Below are 19,618 nucleotides of genomic sequence, written 5' to 3'. Positions count from 1 at the left end.
AAACAATAATCATAATTTTTGAGTCTGTGACACGATTCATTCCTTCCATTAGCCGTCTAAAACTCAGTCACACAAATGGCCGACCAATCCTTACAATTTCTTTCTCTATGTATTTGTTAACTCCAACTTGTTTTTTTTGATTTTGATTTTGTGATTGACTTCGAATAATAGTTAAAAATTGTTAAATCATGATGCATCTATTGACCGTCCGACTGTGTGATTGCGGTGAAAGATACACTAGTGACTAGACGGTGATTTAATAAGACAGACAAGTCGTATCAACTAATAGAGTTGTATTTTTTTTTTTTTTTTTTATGCTAAAACCAAAACTTCAAGAAAACAAATTTATCACGTTTAAAAAATTTAAATACAAGACAAAAAGTAATAATAAAAGGTGAAATAATTATAATACACATTGATTTTGTTTTATGAATGAATGAATCTTTGTTTATCTAATTTGGAAGTTTTTTTTTCTATTTTCGCAAATTATGGGAACTACAAATTATTGATAGATAATACTGTTAATAATGACAGGAAAACGTCAAACAAATTGATTTAAATTTTTCAAGACATATTGATTTTGCATACTAATTATGTATTGAGATTATTGTCATGTTAAAGATAAAATTAAGATCTGGTCATGTTGTTTTTGACACTTAAATTATGTTTGTATGTCAGTTAATTTGTTACGTGGAAAATTGCGAAATTTGTGTCAAAATTTTACAGTTTGGTAGTTTGCCCTGGAATAGAGTTCGTCAAAAATTCTGAAGGTTTACTTATAGCGGATTTATACGAAATTTCTCAATATACGTTTTCTACTTTAAAAGTTTTCTGCTCTATTAGTTAGTTAGATTGTTAGTTAGTTAGTTAGTTAGTTAGTTAGTTAGTTAGTTAGTTAGTTAGTTAGTTAGTTAGTTAGTTAGTTAGCTAAAAAAACAAGTTTGAAAGCAGGACGTAAATATGTACATCAAATCCAAAGAATTTTCAAATTTGGTTCATACTCTGCTTGTGGCTCACAGATGAAGCCTATTGAAATGATTAGGTAAGGTTGATGGCAGGATGTATATCAAATCAAAAGAAATACACCTAGGCTACTATAGGCCGCTTTTTTTTCGCTGAATTATTATTTTGTAATATTCAGAAACTCACTTTCATGAGCGTAATTCCTAAAAATTTCCCAATCGGTGTTAGAGAAGAATGTTATTTTTAGAATAACATCACTTTCAAGATACATGGAGCTAATTTCGACAAATGCCTGAAAGTAACAAAGAAAGTTCTCCAGAGTTTCACCGACCCGCAAGCTTTACAGAATTTAGCAGATCTAACCTACTAACCTCAGACTTGTGCATTTTGTAGCAATTTCTCGTCTTGCTCTCATCATGGCTTCCCCATAAAATCTTTCTGATTCTGCCCAGCGTTTCATTATTCCAAGAGGCCCTTTGGGATTCTTTCACCCATAGTATTAATTCAGTTTAAGTTACCTTGAATGGTTTTGCGTTCATCAGGTTAACAACATTCAACTCTCTATCATTTAAAGCAATTTCATTCGCCCTTTCCGATTGCTGATGACTTCCGAGTGGCCTAGTACACATAAACCTTAAATTTGGGAGAGTATTTAATTAAAGCTTATTTACAATCCAAAACGGTCTTAGATTTCAATATATCACATGATAACGCCCTAATATTTTCAATTTATTTCAATCACCGGTATCTTCTTGCCCAGGAAAACACAGATTTTAGTCTTCCCCAAATTAACATTGAGGACTCTCGGTTGAGCACAGCTCAAGGCCATATTCAAATCCTCCTCAGACCTTCTACATTTAAAAGTGTTACGATATCGTCTGCATAGTATAGACAGGTCTAAATCTATACTCGGTTAGGGTTTCAAGGAGGCTATTAACCATGGTAAGTCATGACAATGGGAAAAAAATGCCCTGGGATATACTTACTGCGAAATACATTTTTCGCAGTATACCCTAGGACATCTCGCAGCTTAATCATCTGTTTGTTGTTAAAGTGGTATGCGTTTCCCGAGCCTAGGTTGAAGGAGTACACATGGCGCCACTTATACAGAAGAAGCATATACGTTTGTCCAAATGCACTTATTATTTTACCCAACCCTCATATAAACGAATAGGACCTTTGAGGTGATAATTATGTTAAATTTTCTAGTATATCAACAAACATTTGAAAAACTTCGCTCAGAAAAGGACTTGAAGGTTAAAATTCGCATAATAAAAAACCAACATGGCGTTGAACTGTCAAAACGAATTAGGAATGTGACGTGAAACTGTTTTGAATTCAGAAGTCCGTGTGAACTTAGTATTAAGCTCTCGAAGTTTATAAATTCTTACATTTAGAACGTTTCAGTTTTAAAACGTTGAATATACCAACTCAGATTTCGATATTAAATGGTCACTTTTAAGTTTTACGCCGATGTTGGTAGGTGGTATCTGGCAGGTGGTATCTGTATAAATCATCATATGATTTATATAATATCGTGCAAACCGAAGTAGAATAAGAAAACATTAACCCAGTCTTGGATAATTTATTAACAATTCAACTATATATTGGAATTATTTAAAATTTCTTCTCGATATTTTAAGCAGCATTTATATAAAAATTTCAAAATTATTTCCTTGACTTTTAGATTTGCAGATAATTATACTAATACTTATATATTTACTCAATTATTGTTAATTAATAATTAGTTTTACTATTTTTAGACTTATAAATATTTAACAAAACAAACATAATTTAAATGACATCCAACGACAAATTCATAATACCAAATGCATATACATCAAATAGGGAAGGAATCCCATTAAACGATGACTTGGCAGAAACTGTCTATCTACAAGATAAAACCAAATTAAAAAAATATAAAATAAGGTAGCTTCCCTGTTGACAAATCCTCCTTCTTTCCTGTTAACAAACCTATAAAAGAGGACCAAACAATTGATTTAAGTTTAGAGCAAAAAATAAATAATTCACAAAAATTGTTTAAACATAAAAAACGTTACATAAATTCAACACGATTTCAAACAATTTTCCATCCGACTCAACTAACTACAGTAAACATTGCAAATTTATGTTTTAGCAAATTCGCATTGTTGTTGTCGACTGCTGTCTTACCACCTGACCTTATGAACTCTTACTTTATTGTTGCTTTTATTGTATTTGATAACAATAGCAACAATGTTTGTTGCTACCTTGTGTATTCATACATTTAATCATGTCTTCTGGATTTATGATACGAGTACCAGATCATCTTCTCCAAATATATAAGCTACAATTCAAATAAAAACAAGTATGACCGACCGTATGATACCCTACAAAAGTGAGTATGTAGCAAATTTGGATAACTTTTTAAATAAGAAGTTTTTTGCCTTAATTCCGGAATATTTTTAATTTGTATGGGGGCTAGAGTCAAATGTGACACGATCTTTGCAAAAACTTGTATAAAACGAAGTTTTTTAGATTTTCTGTTGAGATATTAGAACATTTAACACAAGTGCACAAACAAGCTTTACATGGACTCACAGAGATATAGATTAGCTTTTAAAATGGTTATTGACCAATATTTTTGGGTAGTAAAACCATCAGTACAAACGCATAATACCCTACCCACTATAGTTGTGTAGGGTATAATAATTGTTTATTTTCAATATATATTATCTTCTTCTCAAGTAAATTTGAAAATAAAATCTTTTGTATCCAGAAAATAAATTTGTATTTTAGGTTTTAGTGCTGGTGGTTAGTTTTTCTTTAATAAAGACATAATCGATTGAAGGATTGATCGTATCTTTTCTAGTAAATATTGATGATGTGTTGTGTTTGTCTATAGAGTTAACAAAATTTCTTATGTTCGTCAAAGGGGGCACAATTATTTTGATGGATTTACCTTTCGAACATTGAAAATAATCGTGTGTAATTTTTAGACTTTATTGTTAAATGTTTTATGTCGGTGCTAATAACGATTAACCCTTTAAATGCAGAAAATATTTTATATGAGATCCTAGATGTGATTTCTAATATTACTTATATGGAGGTACAATAGAAGTATAGTTGTGATTCCATTTGCTAAACTAAGAATGTTCGATTTCTTGCATTACTAATATATGTAGGTTATGTTTAACTAACTAACTAACTAACTAACTAACTAACTAACTAACTAACTAACTACCTAACTAACTAACTAACTAACTAACTAACTAACTAACTAACTAACTAACTAACTAACTAACTAACTAACTAACTAACTAACTAACTAACTAACTAACTAACAAACAAACTAACAAACAAACTAAATAAAAAACTAACTACCTAACTAACTAACTAACTAACTAACTAACAAACTAACTAACTAACTAACTAACTAACTAACTAACTAACTAACTAACTAACTAACTAACTAACTAACTAACTAACTAACTGACTAACTAACAAACTAACTAACTAAATTACTAGCTTTAATACCCTAAATCAATACTTGGTCAAAGTACTGATATCAAAATGCCATATATATGTATGTCTCGAATATCTCAACAAATGTCACTGGAACTTATGCTGGATTCCTATTGAGTATCTTTTACACTTCGCATAGTCGGGCTCCAGTAGAGATTGCTGAGTATTCATTTTGGTATTTTTCAACATGTCTGTCATTACATACATCGTTCTTTATTGTCCGAGAATGGAACTGTTGTAAGCTGTGAAGGATCGGAAAAGACTTATCTTCCCAATAGAAGACTGGTACTGATGTAGTATACCTCTTTCTTTCGAGAAGTTCTCGCTGTTTTTGCCACCTCAAGAGGATGTATTTTAATACATTTTACACGACTTATAGTTAAGGCCTATCACTCAACTGGTCGATTGACTTTGGAAATTCTTACCAATTATCAACGAAAAATTGATTTCACATGAAGTTGAAGTCGTCCTGTTTATTGACTTTAGACTAGTGATTGCTTTTTCCTTGTTCGGTTATGCATTCAGATCAATCCCATGCTTCCTATCCTTTCGCAATGGGACTGCTATGGCAAGAAATTAGATAGTTCGTGTACCTACTTGAGCAAGGCGAATGTGAATGGACCGGCAGAACTATGTGCATTGAATTGTCACATGGGGCGAGTGGAGGACCGTTTCAAGCTCACCGTAAAAAAGGCAGTTGCTTACATTGAGAACATTGACATTATCTTGTACCAAACGTGAGATCTTTTTCTTACAATCAATCGTCGTAGAATTTAAAAAGATTCCAGAATGTACATATATATTTAAAACTCTGAGCATAACTTTTGGATTTGTTACAAACGGATTGACAAAATCATTATAGGGCCCATCTTTTTTGATAGTGGGTATATAAATATAATGGCATTATTTCGTTTATGTATCGTAAATTGAGATTATCGCTGTTATCGAGGGATTACACGTTTTAGTCATTCTGAGATACAAATCAAAATAACAATTACAATAAGAGGATATGGTTATTGTTGAAACAATTTAAATCATTTTAATGATAATTAAAAGATTAGAAGTTTTTATAATCAGTTTGAAATAAACTTTAGTGCATATACTTATAAGAACATATGGCGAGGTTGAAAATTTTGTATAATTAAAAAAAAATCGCAAAAATTATATTAACCCAGTAAATCATTGGTTATAACTTAAATTTAATCTACAATTTAACTTTTAATGACTACTATATGCATTACTTTTAAGTGGTCTATTGGTTATTATTATAACTGCTTATTTGATATAATGACTTATTTAACTCCCTATTTGTAAGCAAGCGTGGTAAGTACTAGCCTCCAATGACCTTATATATACATACATATATAAACACATGTAACCTCTGTAATAAAAAAATACACATTTTAAAAGTCTTTATTTGAGTAACATTAAAAATAGTATAAAAACATAAAATTAATAATCTAGTCATTCGTTTAAACGATAAATGTCGCAAGTTATTAAAAATATTTGAAGTCTGTTCTCTTAAAAAAATCCACTATTTATCCATAGATTTGCCTTTAGTTTCTTTCAGACAGAAAAGAAGATAAAACCAACCCACCACACAGACGCCTCCACAGGAGAATAGAACAGTGGCTAAACCGTAATTTTGCATTAAAACTGGAAATATTTTCAAGGCCACAAAAACCATAGAACTCAAAGAGGCCATACACATAGAAGTGGCAGGGGCACGTATCTGTAAAAAAAAATTAAATATAAACACCACTTGAGAACGTAAAATCAAAAGCAACACCTACCTTAGTGGGTAAAATTTCGACGATAACAGTAAATAATAAAGCTATAACACCAATACTGGCAATTAATATAATACAGATCATGATAACTAAAGGTAACCAATTGTATTGCAGCTTTAGTTCAGCAGAAGTGTATTTGATGTAAAAACCAAAACTTATAAGACCCACAGCCATGCCACCGGATGACACGAGCATTAACATTTTACGACCAAAACGATCGACCAAAATCATGGTGAAACAGGTGCCCGTTATTTGAGCCACACCCATGACAATAGTACAGGTATTGGGATGAATATCGGTACCGGTTTGGGCAAATATATCCGACATATAGTTGAAGAAAGCAAAAGCCCCCGAAAACTGATTTAAGGCCATTAACATAAAGGCCGTGAAAAAGGCCTTAAGGGAATCTTTGCAAACTGTAGAAATAATAATCAATAAAAATTCTATTACAGAATAATTAAGTTTGAAAACTTACCAAAATCTTTAAATTCCAATTTCTGTGTTTGACCATTACTAGACAGAACATTTTGCTTTAGTTCCTCAAATTCAGAATTCTCTTCTACCTCCTGCTGTTTGGCTGTTGTTGCCTCAATATTCTGCTGTTTGGGTATATTCTTATAAAATTTGAAAGATTCAAGTGCCTTATCTATTTTTTGTTTTCGCAGTAAAAATTGTGGTGTTTCCGGAAACTGTGTGACAGCTATTAAATATATGGCGGGGAATATGAGAATAATACAGGGATTTAGATAATAATCTAACTGTGACGAAAACACAAAACCCGTCATAATGCCAAAGCTTAAAAATAACATCGCCATTGATGATAAGGCCCCACGTATGCTGAAAATATAAACAAATTAGAGGATTTTGAGAAAAAACTGTTTCGGATCAAAAAATGAAAGTATTCAGTTACTAAGTTGTAAAAAAATGTTTTCAGTAAGTTTATCTTGTTCTAAGAATTTTATTAAATTAAATAGAATTAAGGTGACTAATGTTGGAAAACATTACCATAAGGCCTTATTAAGTTAAGAGAATAATGATATACTACCTCCCCTCTGGCCTCCGGTAAGTTAGTGATTAGTTTTCTAATCTTTTGGAGACTGGGTATATTATTTTGGGTACCGAATTTTTGACTAACTAACTTACTTACTAGCTAACTAACTAACTAACTAACTAACAAACTAACTAAGTAACTAACTAACTAACTAACTAACTAACTAACTAACTAACTAACTAACTAACTAACTAACTAACTAACTAACTAACTAACTAACTAACTAACTAACTAACTAACTAACTAACTAACTAACTAACTAACTAACTAACTAACTAACTAACAAACTAACTAACTAACTAACTAACTAACTAACTAACTAACTAACTAACTAACTAACTAACTAACTAACTAACTAACTAACTAACTAACTAACTAACTTACTTACTAACTAACTAACTAACTAACTAACTAACTAACTAACTAACTAACTAACTTACTTACTAACTAACTAACTAACTAACTAACTAACTAACTAACTAACTAACTAACTAACTATACTACCTAACTAACTAACTAACTAACTTACTAACAAATGTTTTCTTAGCTCTGTCTGTCCGTCCGTTTGAAAATGGTTAAAATCGGTACATTATTTCGACTAGCCCCTATACAACCGTACCCCTGGATAGGGCCTTTGGCTTATAATTAATTTAAATGATCTATTACGCAACAAAAATCGACAAAACTTATTTTTATAAGGATCGGCTCATATTTACCCTTACTCCCCTATTAGCACTCTTGAAAAAATCTATTTTTTGTTAAAAATAAGTAAAAATATTCTGGAATAAAGTTAAATAAAAAATCAAATGCTATATATTTTTTATAATTCAAAATTTTGACATACTGACTGATATAGGGTATCTTGTGATCGGTTATGTCCGACTATACTTTCATACTTGTTTTAGATTAATGTGTCTTTTATAATTCAATACGTTTAACAGATATAACTAAATTTATGTTAATCCACAATTGATCACATTGTCATATCAGGTATAGGGTATCAAAAAATCGGGAATAACTGACTGAAAACATTTTATATTTCGTAAAATCCAAAATAGAAAAGGACATAACTTTAATAAATGACCATATTGATTTAAAATATCTTAAAGAACCGACCTATGTTTGACTCAAGTCAATATTGTGTAGTTTCATAAAGTCTGTAGGTACTATGAGGAACTAAATATACCTTGAAGTTATTACACATCAAAAAATTTCACTATGTCCATTAACACAGTGACAGTTGATTTATTTACTATATCGTGAGGAGAGTGTATTCTAAATACTCGAGAGTTTAACTTGTTCTATATGCAGATATTCTCTTACTTACCTTGGATCAGCAATTTCACTAATAAATATCGGTACAACCACATAATTACCACCACCCGTCATGCCACTTAAAAATCTGGCCACATATAGATAAATATAAGTTTTCGAGAAGTATATTAAGATCCAGGCACTCTATATATAGATAGTATACAAAAAGGTTTCAAATTAATTTAAAGTTTACAAGTTTTAAGATCTTTTAATCATTTTAACTCACCACAAATGGCAAAGCAATTAAATACATGCACCATTTTCGTCCTATACGATTTAAGAGTAAACCAAATATTATATTTCCCGACAAAGAGCCCAAACCGAATAGCGAACCAATCCAGGAGGCTTGTTCAACGGAGACAACAAAATTTGTGGGTGAATTTTCCGATTGTAGTATGTGTAGGGTGGGTGAGATCCAACCAGTTGCTATGCCATGGGCAAAGGTTAACATTTGAACTAAAAAGAGTTTGGGGAACAGGCTGATAAAGATGAGTAGGGTTTTAGATTTTCGATTTTGATTTATTATAAAAAAGAAATTACAAAGATGGGAAATATCGGTAAATCTTAAAAAAAATCCTTCCATTATTCCAATATTTGTGACTCACTTGTTATGGCAGCCAGTAACTGATATCGATATCTATGATTCAGCACCGAACTACTACGCTGTGCAATAACATTTTGTGGACTTGAAACCATATTTTATCCTACAATTTTCCAAACGTTTACAATTACCGAACCGTCAACATTCACATTTAGTCGTTGAATGATGCTAAATTTCTTAATTTATTCGCACTTGACAGTGACACTTCATATATGTTTGTATGTGTATATTTTTATTTAATTAATTTTACTTTTAATAAAGTAATACTTTTATGTTTTAAATAAAAATTACTTAAGATTAGATAAAAAACAACATTTAAATAAAATTATTTTTTTCTTTTTATTGAAAAAATAAATGAAAACATCCTTCACAATAATTATTAGTTTGAGGTACGTGCACATTATCTCTTAGTTATCTAGTGGTGGTAGCATCATTGTAATCTTAATCTTTAAATTGTTGTACTGTTTCCAAAAAATATAACACACCTTCTAAAAGCTGTAAAAAATGAGATTAAAAATACATAAATTAATTTATTAAACATGTACTAGTACAATATTTTCAACGCCTTGGCAAGTACACACTCACACACTCACACACACACAGATACCAGTCACACTCATTATCACCATCATAATCGTCTACCTCAATACACAAACTACTACCTTGTGGATCTAAGAAAATTATTGAGTTGTGAAAAACATCTTCAACATGTCAAACACCTCATTTTCGAGATAATCAAAATTTGTTTTACTTAAGAAAAATAACAATAAGAATTTAATTGAAATTGTAATTTAATGTTTTTATTTTTTTTTTCAAAACAATTTTTGTGTTGTTTGCCTTTTTAAGTGCAGTGTAAGTGGCAGTATGAAGTAGTTATTTTAATGTTCCCACAATTATTTTCAATTGATGATGTTGCAAACTTAAAAGTTATTAACTTTTTTGTGGTGTTGTTGTAATATTGTTATCTTGTTTAATAACTTAATCGTAGGTAATCACAGAATTAAGTCCTTAAGGTAATCTAAAAGTGGATTCTTTTTAGACATTTTGCTTCTTAAAGTAGTTAAGTATTTTTTAAATAAATTCGGGGTGTCTGATCATTACAAATATTGGCAGAAACATTCAAATTTATAAAAAAACTAAGTTCAGCAATTTTTTGGAGAGATACAAAAACATTTACAATATTTATTTGCTCAAAAGCCCTATCCGGGGTTACAGTTGTATGGGGGCTGTGTGAAATAATGGACCGTTTCTAACCATTTCCGACAGTTATCTTCTTTAGTTTAAAAAAATATGTGCCCAGCATCATTGTAACCTGTAGCATGCATACAAGGTTTATATCGATACACATACATATAGATAAACAGACAGTCAGACTAGCAGAAGGACGGATATAAAATCGACTCAGAAAGTGAGTCGATTGGTATACAATAAGGTGAAGTAGGGTATATATAAAATAAAGTATATCGTTCGGTTAGGTTAGACGATCTCGAAGACTCATACAGACACCATTGTGATGCAATCACAAGCGGCTATATGCGATCTAAATACTGTGCCAATATAGGCATTGAGACGATCTACAATAATGTCAAATAGCTCTTATAGGTCTTCTATTAATCGTTGTCCCATTTCATGGACTTAGCGTTTTGAGCGCGTAGTGATGTCTCTGTGAATTTGTATTTAGATGATCTGTTTAGACAACAGTTTTATATTTCATAGAATATAGTGTCAAGAGCTGTCAGCTTATAGTCATGTTCCGTAGCAGTGAGAGAAGTCAAAAGACTTTGCGTGAACAGCTGCCGTTTTTAGCCTTACTTAACGGTGGTACTTTTACAACCACATTGAGAGTTTTTTAGTCGATTCATCACTGTTCCTTTGTGCTTCTTATATGCAATTTTTATTTATGGTCCTGCCGGTCCATGTACAAGAGTTTTGCTGATATATTCTAGTCATCAGCCTAGCTTAATATCCAAGATGCAAAACAAACTTCCGTTTACAACCACGCAAATGGGATGCCTCTATTAAGTCAGAAACATCACCTAGATACTAGGGTTGTCAATTACTCGCGTTTAAAATTATTCGAAAATAAAATTTGCAATATTTTTTTATTCGAATAGTCGACTAAATTTTAAAAATTAGTCGATTATTCGAACGAATAAAGGATACAAATTTGTATTCGAATAATTTAATAATACATAAATAAAACTTGCAAACAACTCCAAAATCTTAAGATAGGGGTAAAAAACGGGGTTTGCTTACATTAATGCACTTATAAGTCATTAACCTACTTCAATCTCAACTTATTTTAAATGTCTCAGTAGATTTCAAAATTTCATCAAGTACTTAACATGTTTTATACCCACCATCAAAAAATATCGGGACGTGTTGTATTTGTCATTACGTTTGTAACACATCGAAATATTGGGTCCTTATCTATATATATAAAAGAGTAGCGTTACTGACTGACTGATTCATCATCGCACAGCCCAAATGGCTGAACCTAGAATCATGAAATTTTGACAGTAGATGTGTTTTTGGTTATGTAGATCCACTAAGGAGGGATTTTTGGAAATTTGCACCTTTACGGGTAAAAAGGGAAAAAACGTGTAAAACAGGTTTTCTTAAATATCTTACATAATATTAGTGATACAAGAAAAATTTTAAATGCACCTGTATCTACTCTTAAAATGAGCAGATGGGTCTGGTACTTTTTTGAAATTCGTACTTTTAAGGGGTAAAAATGTGTAACAACCTGTTTCGTACTTTTTTAAAATTCAGTCCTTTTTGGGTGTAAAAAGGACAAAACTGTATTTATGGTACTTTTTTAGCACATTAAGAAATTTTTTACAGTTTATTGAATTATTCATATTAAATTACGGACTAACTCTGTAGTATTTATTGTAATAAAATTTTTGCTATTTCACTGGGTAAAAAAGTACCAAAAAGGGGAAAAACGGGAAATTTAATTTTATTCAAACTCATTGAGCCAACTTTTATAAAATTTCAAAAAGTAGTTTATTTATAATCTAACTAGCACTCAGGGTATGCTAGTTAGATTATAAAATAATCTAACCGTCTATAGAAAATGCGATAGTTCGAGCTAGAGAGTTGAAATTTTGAAGAAATATTTTGTTTGCTTGGTATTGAAAATGAACAATATCTGTCTACGATTTAACCTAGCACTAATATAAGAAAATTCAATGGTACTACTTTAATGAGCAATCATCGTCCATCATCTAGTAAACCCAGCGCACTTCTTAATCATCCAATACACTTATAGAGAACAAATCCGACAGACTCACTCCAGGCATACGGGCTGTCAAAACCCGTATAACCCTACATTTATTCTGTACCATGTATATTAAACACCAACTCATTTCCAACGCTTAGTCCCACATTCACTCATCTACGGAGTATCTGTTGTCATTCGGCAACAGCATCGAATTTATCGCGAAATATAAATTTCACCGAGCATCAGTCTTTTAACCTCAACTCACTCTTCCCGCGAATTTGTGTTTAAACTACAGCCCGAAAAAATTACAATCATCTGACCATCGAGGACAAGTCTGCGGACAACGGGCCACTCGTAGTACTAGATTATGTGGTTCTCTCCACTCACTCCGATAGTATTAGTCTTTTGACCAACATTCTCTTTCCGCGATTTCGGGTTCAAAACCACAGCCAGCACGAGTACCCCGAAAGCACCAGTCTACCAATATGGAATATGGCTTAAGAAAAAACTATTATCAAATATTCATTTCAAAAACCAAATATTTTAATTCAATCCTTAAATTGTAAACATTACGTATACGGGTGGAATGTCGTAAAATTTGTTAGAAAAGTTTCGGATCGTATAATACTTTTGTGTTTCTAATTGTAATTTAAATTTTTTTGCTGCTCCTGTATAGTCAGCTATTTAGTTAGTTAGTTAGTTAGTTAGTTAGTTAGTTAGTTAGTTAGTTAGTTAATTAGTTAGTTAGTTAGTTATTTGGTTAGTAAGTTAGTTAGTTAGTCACTTTGTTTGCTAGTTGGGTATCAGCCTAAATGTCTAGCGCTTAAATTGTAAAGACTTTACTTCTTGACTTCTGGATCCTTATAAATGGCGAACCGATTTGCTATGTCTGTCTCTATGTTTGTTGAAGGAAGCCATACAAATCTTCCCAAGCATTGTTGCTACCTCCAAAAAACTAAGAGTCGTTTAGTGGCTAACATTTTGCAAATAAATAATTTAAAAAATTTGGATCCGAGTCAGTTATAACCAGTTCTTTACTTTTTTACTTAATTTTCTAGTACTATAATTTAATACCAGCATAAAAATCTGTTTATGCTTGAAAGATTTTGTATATCCCATATAATACGTAGTACTTGATTATAATCAGTTAAAGATAACACATTTTACTTTCAGATACAAATTATATATTTAGTTTAATAAGAAAATAGAGATAAGCCACATAAGTGTTAAATATGTTAAAAAGTAACATGCTAGTACTTCAGTCTATTGAAATCATCTCTCCATATATTTTCATCTATCCATTGAAGTGCCTTTCGTTTCTTTTAGAAATAGCAAGATATATAAACCACCAATAACCGAAACACCTCCACAAACGTATAAAAGCGTGGCTAGTCCATAATTTTGCAGTATTAGAGGAAATATTTTCAAGGCCGCAAAAATCATTAAACTAGTGGCAAAACAGCATACAGTGGTGGCAGGGGCACGTATCTAAGAAACAAAATTTTAAACAAATCAATTATTAATGTTATTCATATAATGGAATAGCCCTACCTTAGAGGGAAATATTTCCACTATTAAAAGACCAGTCACCGCTACATTGACCAATAAAATTACAAATGTCATAATAACAATAGGGAACCAATTATATGTTAACTTCAGTTCTGCAGTGGTAAATTGTATATAGAAACCAAAAGTCAAAAGGCCTATAGCCATGCCACCCGATGATACCAACATTAGAGGTTTACGACCAAAACGATCTACCAATATAACAGTGGAAAAAGCTCCTATAATTTGTGCTATACCTGTGAGAATGGTGCAGGTATTGGGATGAATATCGGTACCAGCATGAGCAAATATATCCGACATATAGAAGAGAAAAGCCAAACAGCCAGAAAATTGACTTAAGGCCAGCAACATAAAAGCGGTAAAAAATGTTTTTAAGGCCTCAACACTGACTGGAATGAAATGAAATAAAGCTGTCATAATATCGAAAATATATATATAAATGCATAATTTTGGACTTACCAAAATCCTTAAATGATAATTTTTCCTCGATATTATTTGTTAAAATATTTAATTTGAGTTCTTGAAATTCACCATCTACATTAAGTTCCTGTTGCTCGACTTTAGTGGCCTCAATATTCTTGGGTTTTGTTAAATTCTTATAAAATTTAAAAGCCTTATGAGCTTTTTCAATTTTTTGTTTTCTTAATAGAAATTGTGGTGTTTCGGGAAATTTTGTTAAGGCCACTAAATACAAAATTGGAAATGTAATTATGATACAAGAATTTAGATAATAATCCAGAAGTGATGAGAACACAAATCCCACCATAATGCCAAAACTTAAGAATAACATTACCAAGGACGATAAAGTTCCACGTAAACTGGAAATTTTAGAGAAATAAAAAGAAAACAATAGTTATTGCAACGATTTTATTAATGTAAAATCCATTTACCTTGCATCGGCTATTTCACTAATGAAAATCGGTATAACCAGAAATATTCCGCCATCAGTTATGCCTATAAGAAATCTGGCCACATACAGATATAAATAAGTTTTCGAGAAAAATATCAAAATCCAGGCTATCTATAGAAAAAAAGTTATAAATTAATTCTATTATAATATCAGTTTAAAAATTTTTATTTACTATATAGGGCAAAGACATTAAATACAAGCACCATTTTCGTCCGATGCGATTTAAAAGAAAACCAAATAAATTTCCTACTAGTGAACCCAAACCGAATAGTGAACCAATCCAAGAAGCCTGCTCTACCGACACTACAAAATTTGTGGGTGAATCGGGGGACTGCAACTTGAGTAGTGTCGGTGAGGTCCAACCAATTGCTATGCCATGGGCAAATGTTAAAATTTGAACTGCAAAAATACATAAGCATTTAAAATTTGAATTTCCTTCTTAAAGTTTTGCCTTAAACCTACCCGCTATAGTGGCCAATAATTGTTTTCGATATTTTCGATTTAGCACAGAACTGTTATGTCGTTTAGTTATAACTCGATCACTTGAAAACATTTTTGAAGACAAAAGAAATTAAATATTTTAAAATTAAAAACCGCTTACATCGAGACCTTAAAGTTGAATGAAGAAAAGAAATGTTTCCCAAAATAAGATAAAGAATGAAAAGTTTGATAAAACATTTATTATTTACAAGAAACTAATCTTTAGTTGTCTGTCTTTAGACATGAAGATTTATCATACTAAGTACAGTGGAGTAAAAATTATATTTTTTGATTAAAAAAAACTATTATCCGATAATAGGGAGCATTTGGAAATCTTTTTTATCTTTGTTTAGACTATAGCCTTTCTTATAGTATCGACTATATCATTTTTTATAGGTTCGACTATTGTACGGTATATACTTTTGACTGTTGTCTTTACTCCGGTATATAACTTTTAATAGTTCGTATTCTTGTTTTGTTTTCTCTATAGTCTGGATTGTAGACATAACTATAGTCTTTAATTTAGGCTGAACTGTTGTTTTTTATAACAGGCTGAACTATAATCTGGACTATAGTCTTACCTATTGTTTGGTGTATAGTCTGGAATCTAGACTATAGTCAAGGCTAAAATCCAGATTATAAGTAAGACTATAGTTTAAACTGTAGTCGAACTGTAGACTATAGTTTAAACTGTAGTCGAAACTATTGCCCAGAATATGGTTCAGTCTATAGTCTTACTTATAGCCATAGTCTAGACTATAGTCTGATCTATAGTCTGAACTATAATATGTTCTATAGTCTGGACTATAGTCTTACGTACAGCCTGGTCTATAGTCATACCTAAAGTCTGGAGTCTAGACTATAGTCAAGATTAAAATCGATATAATACTATAGTTCATAGACCAGACTATAGCCCAGAATATGGTGTACACTATAGGTAAGATTATAGATTTTCCTATAGTTTTACCTATAGTCTGGACTACAGTCTATCTTTGATCTTATCAGACTTAGTTTGGACTATAGTCTTCCCTATACTTTAGACTATATTCTTACCTGAAGTCTGGTCTATAGACTGGATCTTACCTATAATATGTAGTCCAGACTATAATCCAGATTATAGATAAAACTATAGTTCACATTATAGTCAGACTATAGCCCAGAATATAGTCTACACTATATTCTTAACTATTGTCTGGAATATAGTCTTACCTATAGTATTAATACATAGTTTTACGTATATTCTGGACTATAGTCAGGACTTTACACTACTTTATAGTATGGGCTATAGTACGAACTATACTCTGGGCTATAGTCTGACTACAGTCTGGACTTTAGTCATACCGATAGTTTAAACTGTAGTCTTGTTTATTGTATTTTTTATAGTATTTGCTATGGCCTGAACTATACTCTTGGCTATATTTAAGATTATAGTTCCTAATAGCATTATGTACTGTCTGAGGTATAATCTTATCTATAATCACGGAATTGTCCATAAGATAGTCTATAGTCTTGTATATGTTCTTGTTTAAAGTCTTGACAATGGTATTATTATTAGTGTCATATGCCTATAGTCTTGTATATATTATTGTCGGTAGTCTAAACTGTAGACGTCTGAATAGTCTTATATATTATCTAAACTATAGTTCCTTCTATACTCTAGGTTATAGTCATGTCGGTATTCTGAACTATCAATAGTCTAAGATATAATATTTCCTATAATCTAAACTATAGTCGTATCTATATCATGAACCGTCGACTTGTTTATAATCTGAACTATAGTCTTAACTGTGGTGTTATCAATTGTTCTGTCTATAATCGCTTTTTTTTCTTATACATAGTAGTATCTATTGTTCCACTGTGCGATAACATTAATAGCATTGCATTATCTTAATTTAAATTGTATTTGATGTACAAAAATAATGTATTTGTTTAAAATTATTTATATTTTAATTAAGGCCTAACATTTGATAAAATATACCGAATATTAGTGTGTATTTATTAGGGTAATAACTTTTTTCATGTTGATCATTTGATCAAGTAGTAGTGAGTTAAGTAAGCACTAAGTAAGCACACAGAAATTGTTTTATATTACAATTTCTTAAATCAGTCTATTTATTGATCAATTCCAACTTAAAACTATTCCTAATATTCTACATAGTATTCAAAATTCTTCACCAGTCTTCTTCACTTATCCAAAGTTTTACCTTTAGTTTCCTTTAAAAATAGCAACATATAAAACCAACCTATAATGGAAACGCCACCACAAAGGAATAAAACTATGGCTAGACTATAGGTTTGCAATAAAAGTGGAAATATTTTCAAGGCAACAAAAACCATAAAACTCATGCAGGCCATGGACATAGAGATAGCCGGAGATCGAATCTAGAAAATAAAGTACAATGAAAGAGTTTAAACCCAGCTAAAAAAAGTATCTTACCTTGGCGGGTAAAATTTCCACTATTATAGTGAATACTAGACCAGTTACACCCATGCTGGATATTAATATAATAAATGTCATAATAACCAAAGGCAACCAATTATATTCTAATTTTAAAGCCGATGTGGTAAATTGTATATATAAACCTAAACCGAAAAGACTTACACCCATGCCACCCGAGGATATTAACATTAATAATTTACGACCGAAATTATCCACTAGTATTACACTGATAAAAGTGCCCGTAATCTGAGCTATACCCATGATAATGCTGCAAGTGTTAGGATTAATATCTGTACCCGACTGAGCAAATATCTCCGACATGTAGTTGAGAAAAGCAAAGCTGCCGGAAAATTGATTTAAAGCCTTTAGAACAAAAGCGGTGAAAAGAGCTTCTAATGAATTGCCACATACTGTAATATAACAGATAATAATAAATTTGTAAATAATGGATCTAAATTTTACATACCAAAGTCTTGAAATTTTAACTTTTCCAGTTTGTTATTACTTAAAGATATACCTTCTTTAAGTTGTTCAAATTGAGAATTAACTGTAAACTCCTCTTGTTCACTTAAAGATGATTCAATAGAATTGTACTTTGGTAAATTGTTATAAAACATAAAAGCTTTATGGGCCTTATCTTCATGATGTTTTCTAAAGAGATATTGTGGTGTTTCTGGAAATTGAGCTACTGCTATCAAATATATTATGGGAAATATAATAATTATACAGGGATTTAGATAATAATCCAGATGTGATGAAAAAACAAATCCCGACATTATGCCAAAACTTAAAAACAACATTGCCATAGAGGATAAAGCTCCACGTATACTAAAAAAAGCGAAAATATCAATAACTGAACCGATGTAAATATTTCCATAACTTACTTTGGATCAGCAATTTCACTAATAAAAATCGGCACCACCACAAACATTCCACCACCAGTGGTGCCAGTTAAAAATCTAGCCACATACAGATACATGTAGGTTTTAGAAAAGAATATTAAAATCCAACCGATCTATTAAGATTGATACATATAAAATTTAAACCAAACAACTAAACTATGAATTATATATTCACCACATTAGGTAGAACTAATAAATACATGCACCACTTTCGTCCAATTCGATTTAATGATGCGAAAATACTTGCCAAAATTTCATTTTATTTAAAACTAAAAAATTTCAATAAAATTTCGAATAGTATTTTGTTGACTAGAATGAAAAACAAAATTTTATCTAACAAAAACATCATTATCATTTGTTATTATCACTTCATATGGGAAAAAGTTCCCAAAAAATTATACGCATTTTGTAAAAGATGTAAACAAGTGGATTAAAATTTTCAGAATTATTTCAAAAGTGTGAAATGTTTATAGTTAAGAAGCATATTCGCATATTACGCAGTATATAATACTGTATGCTCTCGGTTTGTATAACTTTTATTTACACCGTCCTACAAGATTTGGAAAAAAGGGAGTTTGGTCTCGGGATTTGATATTGAGAACTAACGAACTAAAGAACTTATTAACTAACTAACTAACTCGGGATTTGATATTGAGAACAAAAGAACTTATTAACTAACTAACTAACTAACTAACTAACTAACTAACTAACTAACTAACTCGGGATTTGATATTGAGAATTAAAGAACTTATTAACTTATTAACTAACTAACTAACTAACTAACTAAATAACTAACTAACTAACTAACTAACTAACTAACTAACTAACTAACTAACTAACTAAATAACTAACTAACTAACTAACTAAC

General features: G+C 30.9%; 3 protein-coding genes across 4 annotated transcripts in view; all 3 read right to left on the bottom strand.

Annotated features, from left to right (window-relative positions):
• Positions 1-5,874: 5,874 nt before the first annotated feature.
• Positions 5,875-9,365, bottom strand: LOC111681173 (facilitated trehalose transporter Tret1-like). 2 transcript variants are annotated; one of them, XM_023442897.2, is made up of 6 exons: positions 9,228-9,365; positions 8,849-9,078; positions 8,636-8,766; positions 6,733-7,094; positions 6,261-6,673; positions 5,875-6,199 (listed from the first exon to the last, which is right to left on the bottom strand). In XM_023442897.2, the coding sequence occupies exons 1-6, from the start codon at positions 9,316-9,318 to the stop codon at positions 6,002-6,004; spliced, it is 1,425 nt and encodes a 474-aa protein (XP_023298665.2). In that variant the 5' UTR covers positions 9,319-9,365; the 3' UTR covers positions 5,875-6,001. The 2 variants fall into 2 exon arrangements, with proteins under 2 accessions (XP_023298665.2, XP_046805417.1); XM_046949461.1 differs by having other exon boundaries at positions 8,849-9,101; positions 9,228-9,351.
• A 4,260-nt stretch (positions 9,366-13,625) lies between these two features.
• LOC111681167 (facilitated trehalose transporter Tret1-like) lies at positions 13,626-15,544 on the bottom strand. Its single transcript, XM_046949462.1, has 6 exons — positions 15,391-15,544; positions 15,101-15,327; positions 14,909-15,039; positions 14,478-14,836; positions 14,004-14,407; positions 13,626-13,940 (listed from the first exon to the last, which is right to left on the bottom strand). Exons 1-6 carry the CDS (start codon positions 15,479-15,481, stop codon positions 13,743-13,745), a joined length of 1,410 nt encoding a protein of 469 aa, XP_046805418.1. The 5' UTR covers positions 15,482-15,544; the 3' UTR covers positions 13,626-13,742.
• Positions 15,545-17,543: 1,999 nt separating this feature from the next.
• The window catches only part of LOC111681174 (facilitated trehalose transporter Tret1-2 homolog), a 3,992-nt gene continuing 1,917 nt past the window's right edge, over positions 17,544-19,618 (bottom strand). Inside the window, exons 2-5 of the mRNA XM_046947907.1 lie at positions 18,733-18,863; positions 18,315-18,676; positions 17,846-18,258; positions 17,544-17,790 (exon numbers count right to left, since the gene is read on the bottom strand). Coding sequence (XP_046803863.1) covers positions 17,593-17,790; positions 17,846-18,258; positions 18,315-18,676; positions 18,733-18,863 — 1,104 coding nt within the window. The 3' untranslated portion in view covers positions 17,544-17,592. The remainder of the gene's footprint in view (positions 17,791-17,845; positions 18,259-18,314; positions 18,677-18,732; positions 18,864-19,618) is intronic.

The sequence above is a fragment of the Lucilia cuprina genome, chromosome 4, assembly GCF_022045245.1.
Source record: "Lucilia cuprina isolate Lc7/37 chromosome 4, ASM2204524v1, whole genome shotgun sequence".
Classification (NCBI taxonomy): domain Eukaryota; kingdom Metazoa; phylum Arthropoda; class Insecta; order Diptera; family Calliphoridae; genus Lucilia; species Lucilia cuprina.
This window is presented reverse-complemented; position numbering and strand designations above follow the sequence as displayed.

Excerpts from the sequence above, each read along its gene's own strand:
- LOC111681173 (XM_023442897.2), bottom strand. The coding sequence starts at position 9,318 with ATGGTTTCAAGTCCACAAAATGTTATTGCACAGCGTAGTAGTTCGGTG. Across the intron at positions 8,767-8,848 it reads TAATTGCTTTGCCATTTGTG|AGTGCCTGGATCTTAATATA; the intron begins GTGAGTTAAAAT and ends ATCTATATATAG. Across the intron at positions 7,095-8,635 it reads AGTGAAATTGCTGATCCAAG|CATACGTGGGGCCTTATCAT; the intron begins GTAAGTAAGAGA and ends TTATATTTTCAG.
- LOC111681167 (XM_046949462.1), bottom strand. The coding sequence starts at position 15,481 with ATGTTTTCAAGTGATCGAGTTATAACTAAACGACATAACAGTTCTGTG. Across the intron at positions 15,328-15,390 it reads ATTATTGGCCACTATAGCGG|TTCAAATTTTAACATTTGCC; the intron begins GTAGGTTTAAGG and ends GTATTTTTGCAG. Across the intron at positions 14,408-14,477 it reads ATTATCATTTAAGGATTTTG|TCAGTGTTGAGGCCTTAAAA; the intron begins GTAAGTCCAAAA and ends ATTTCATTCCAG.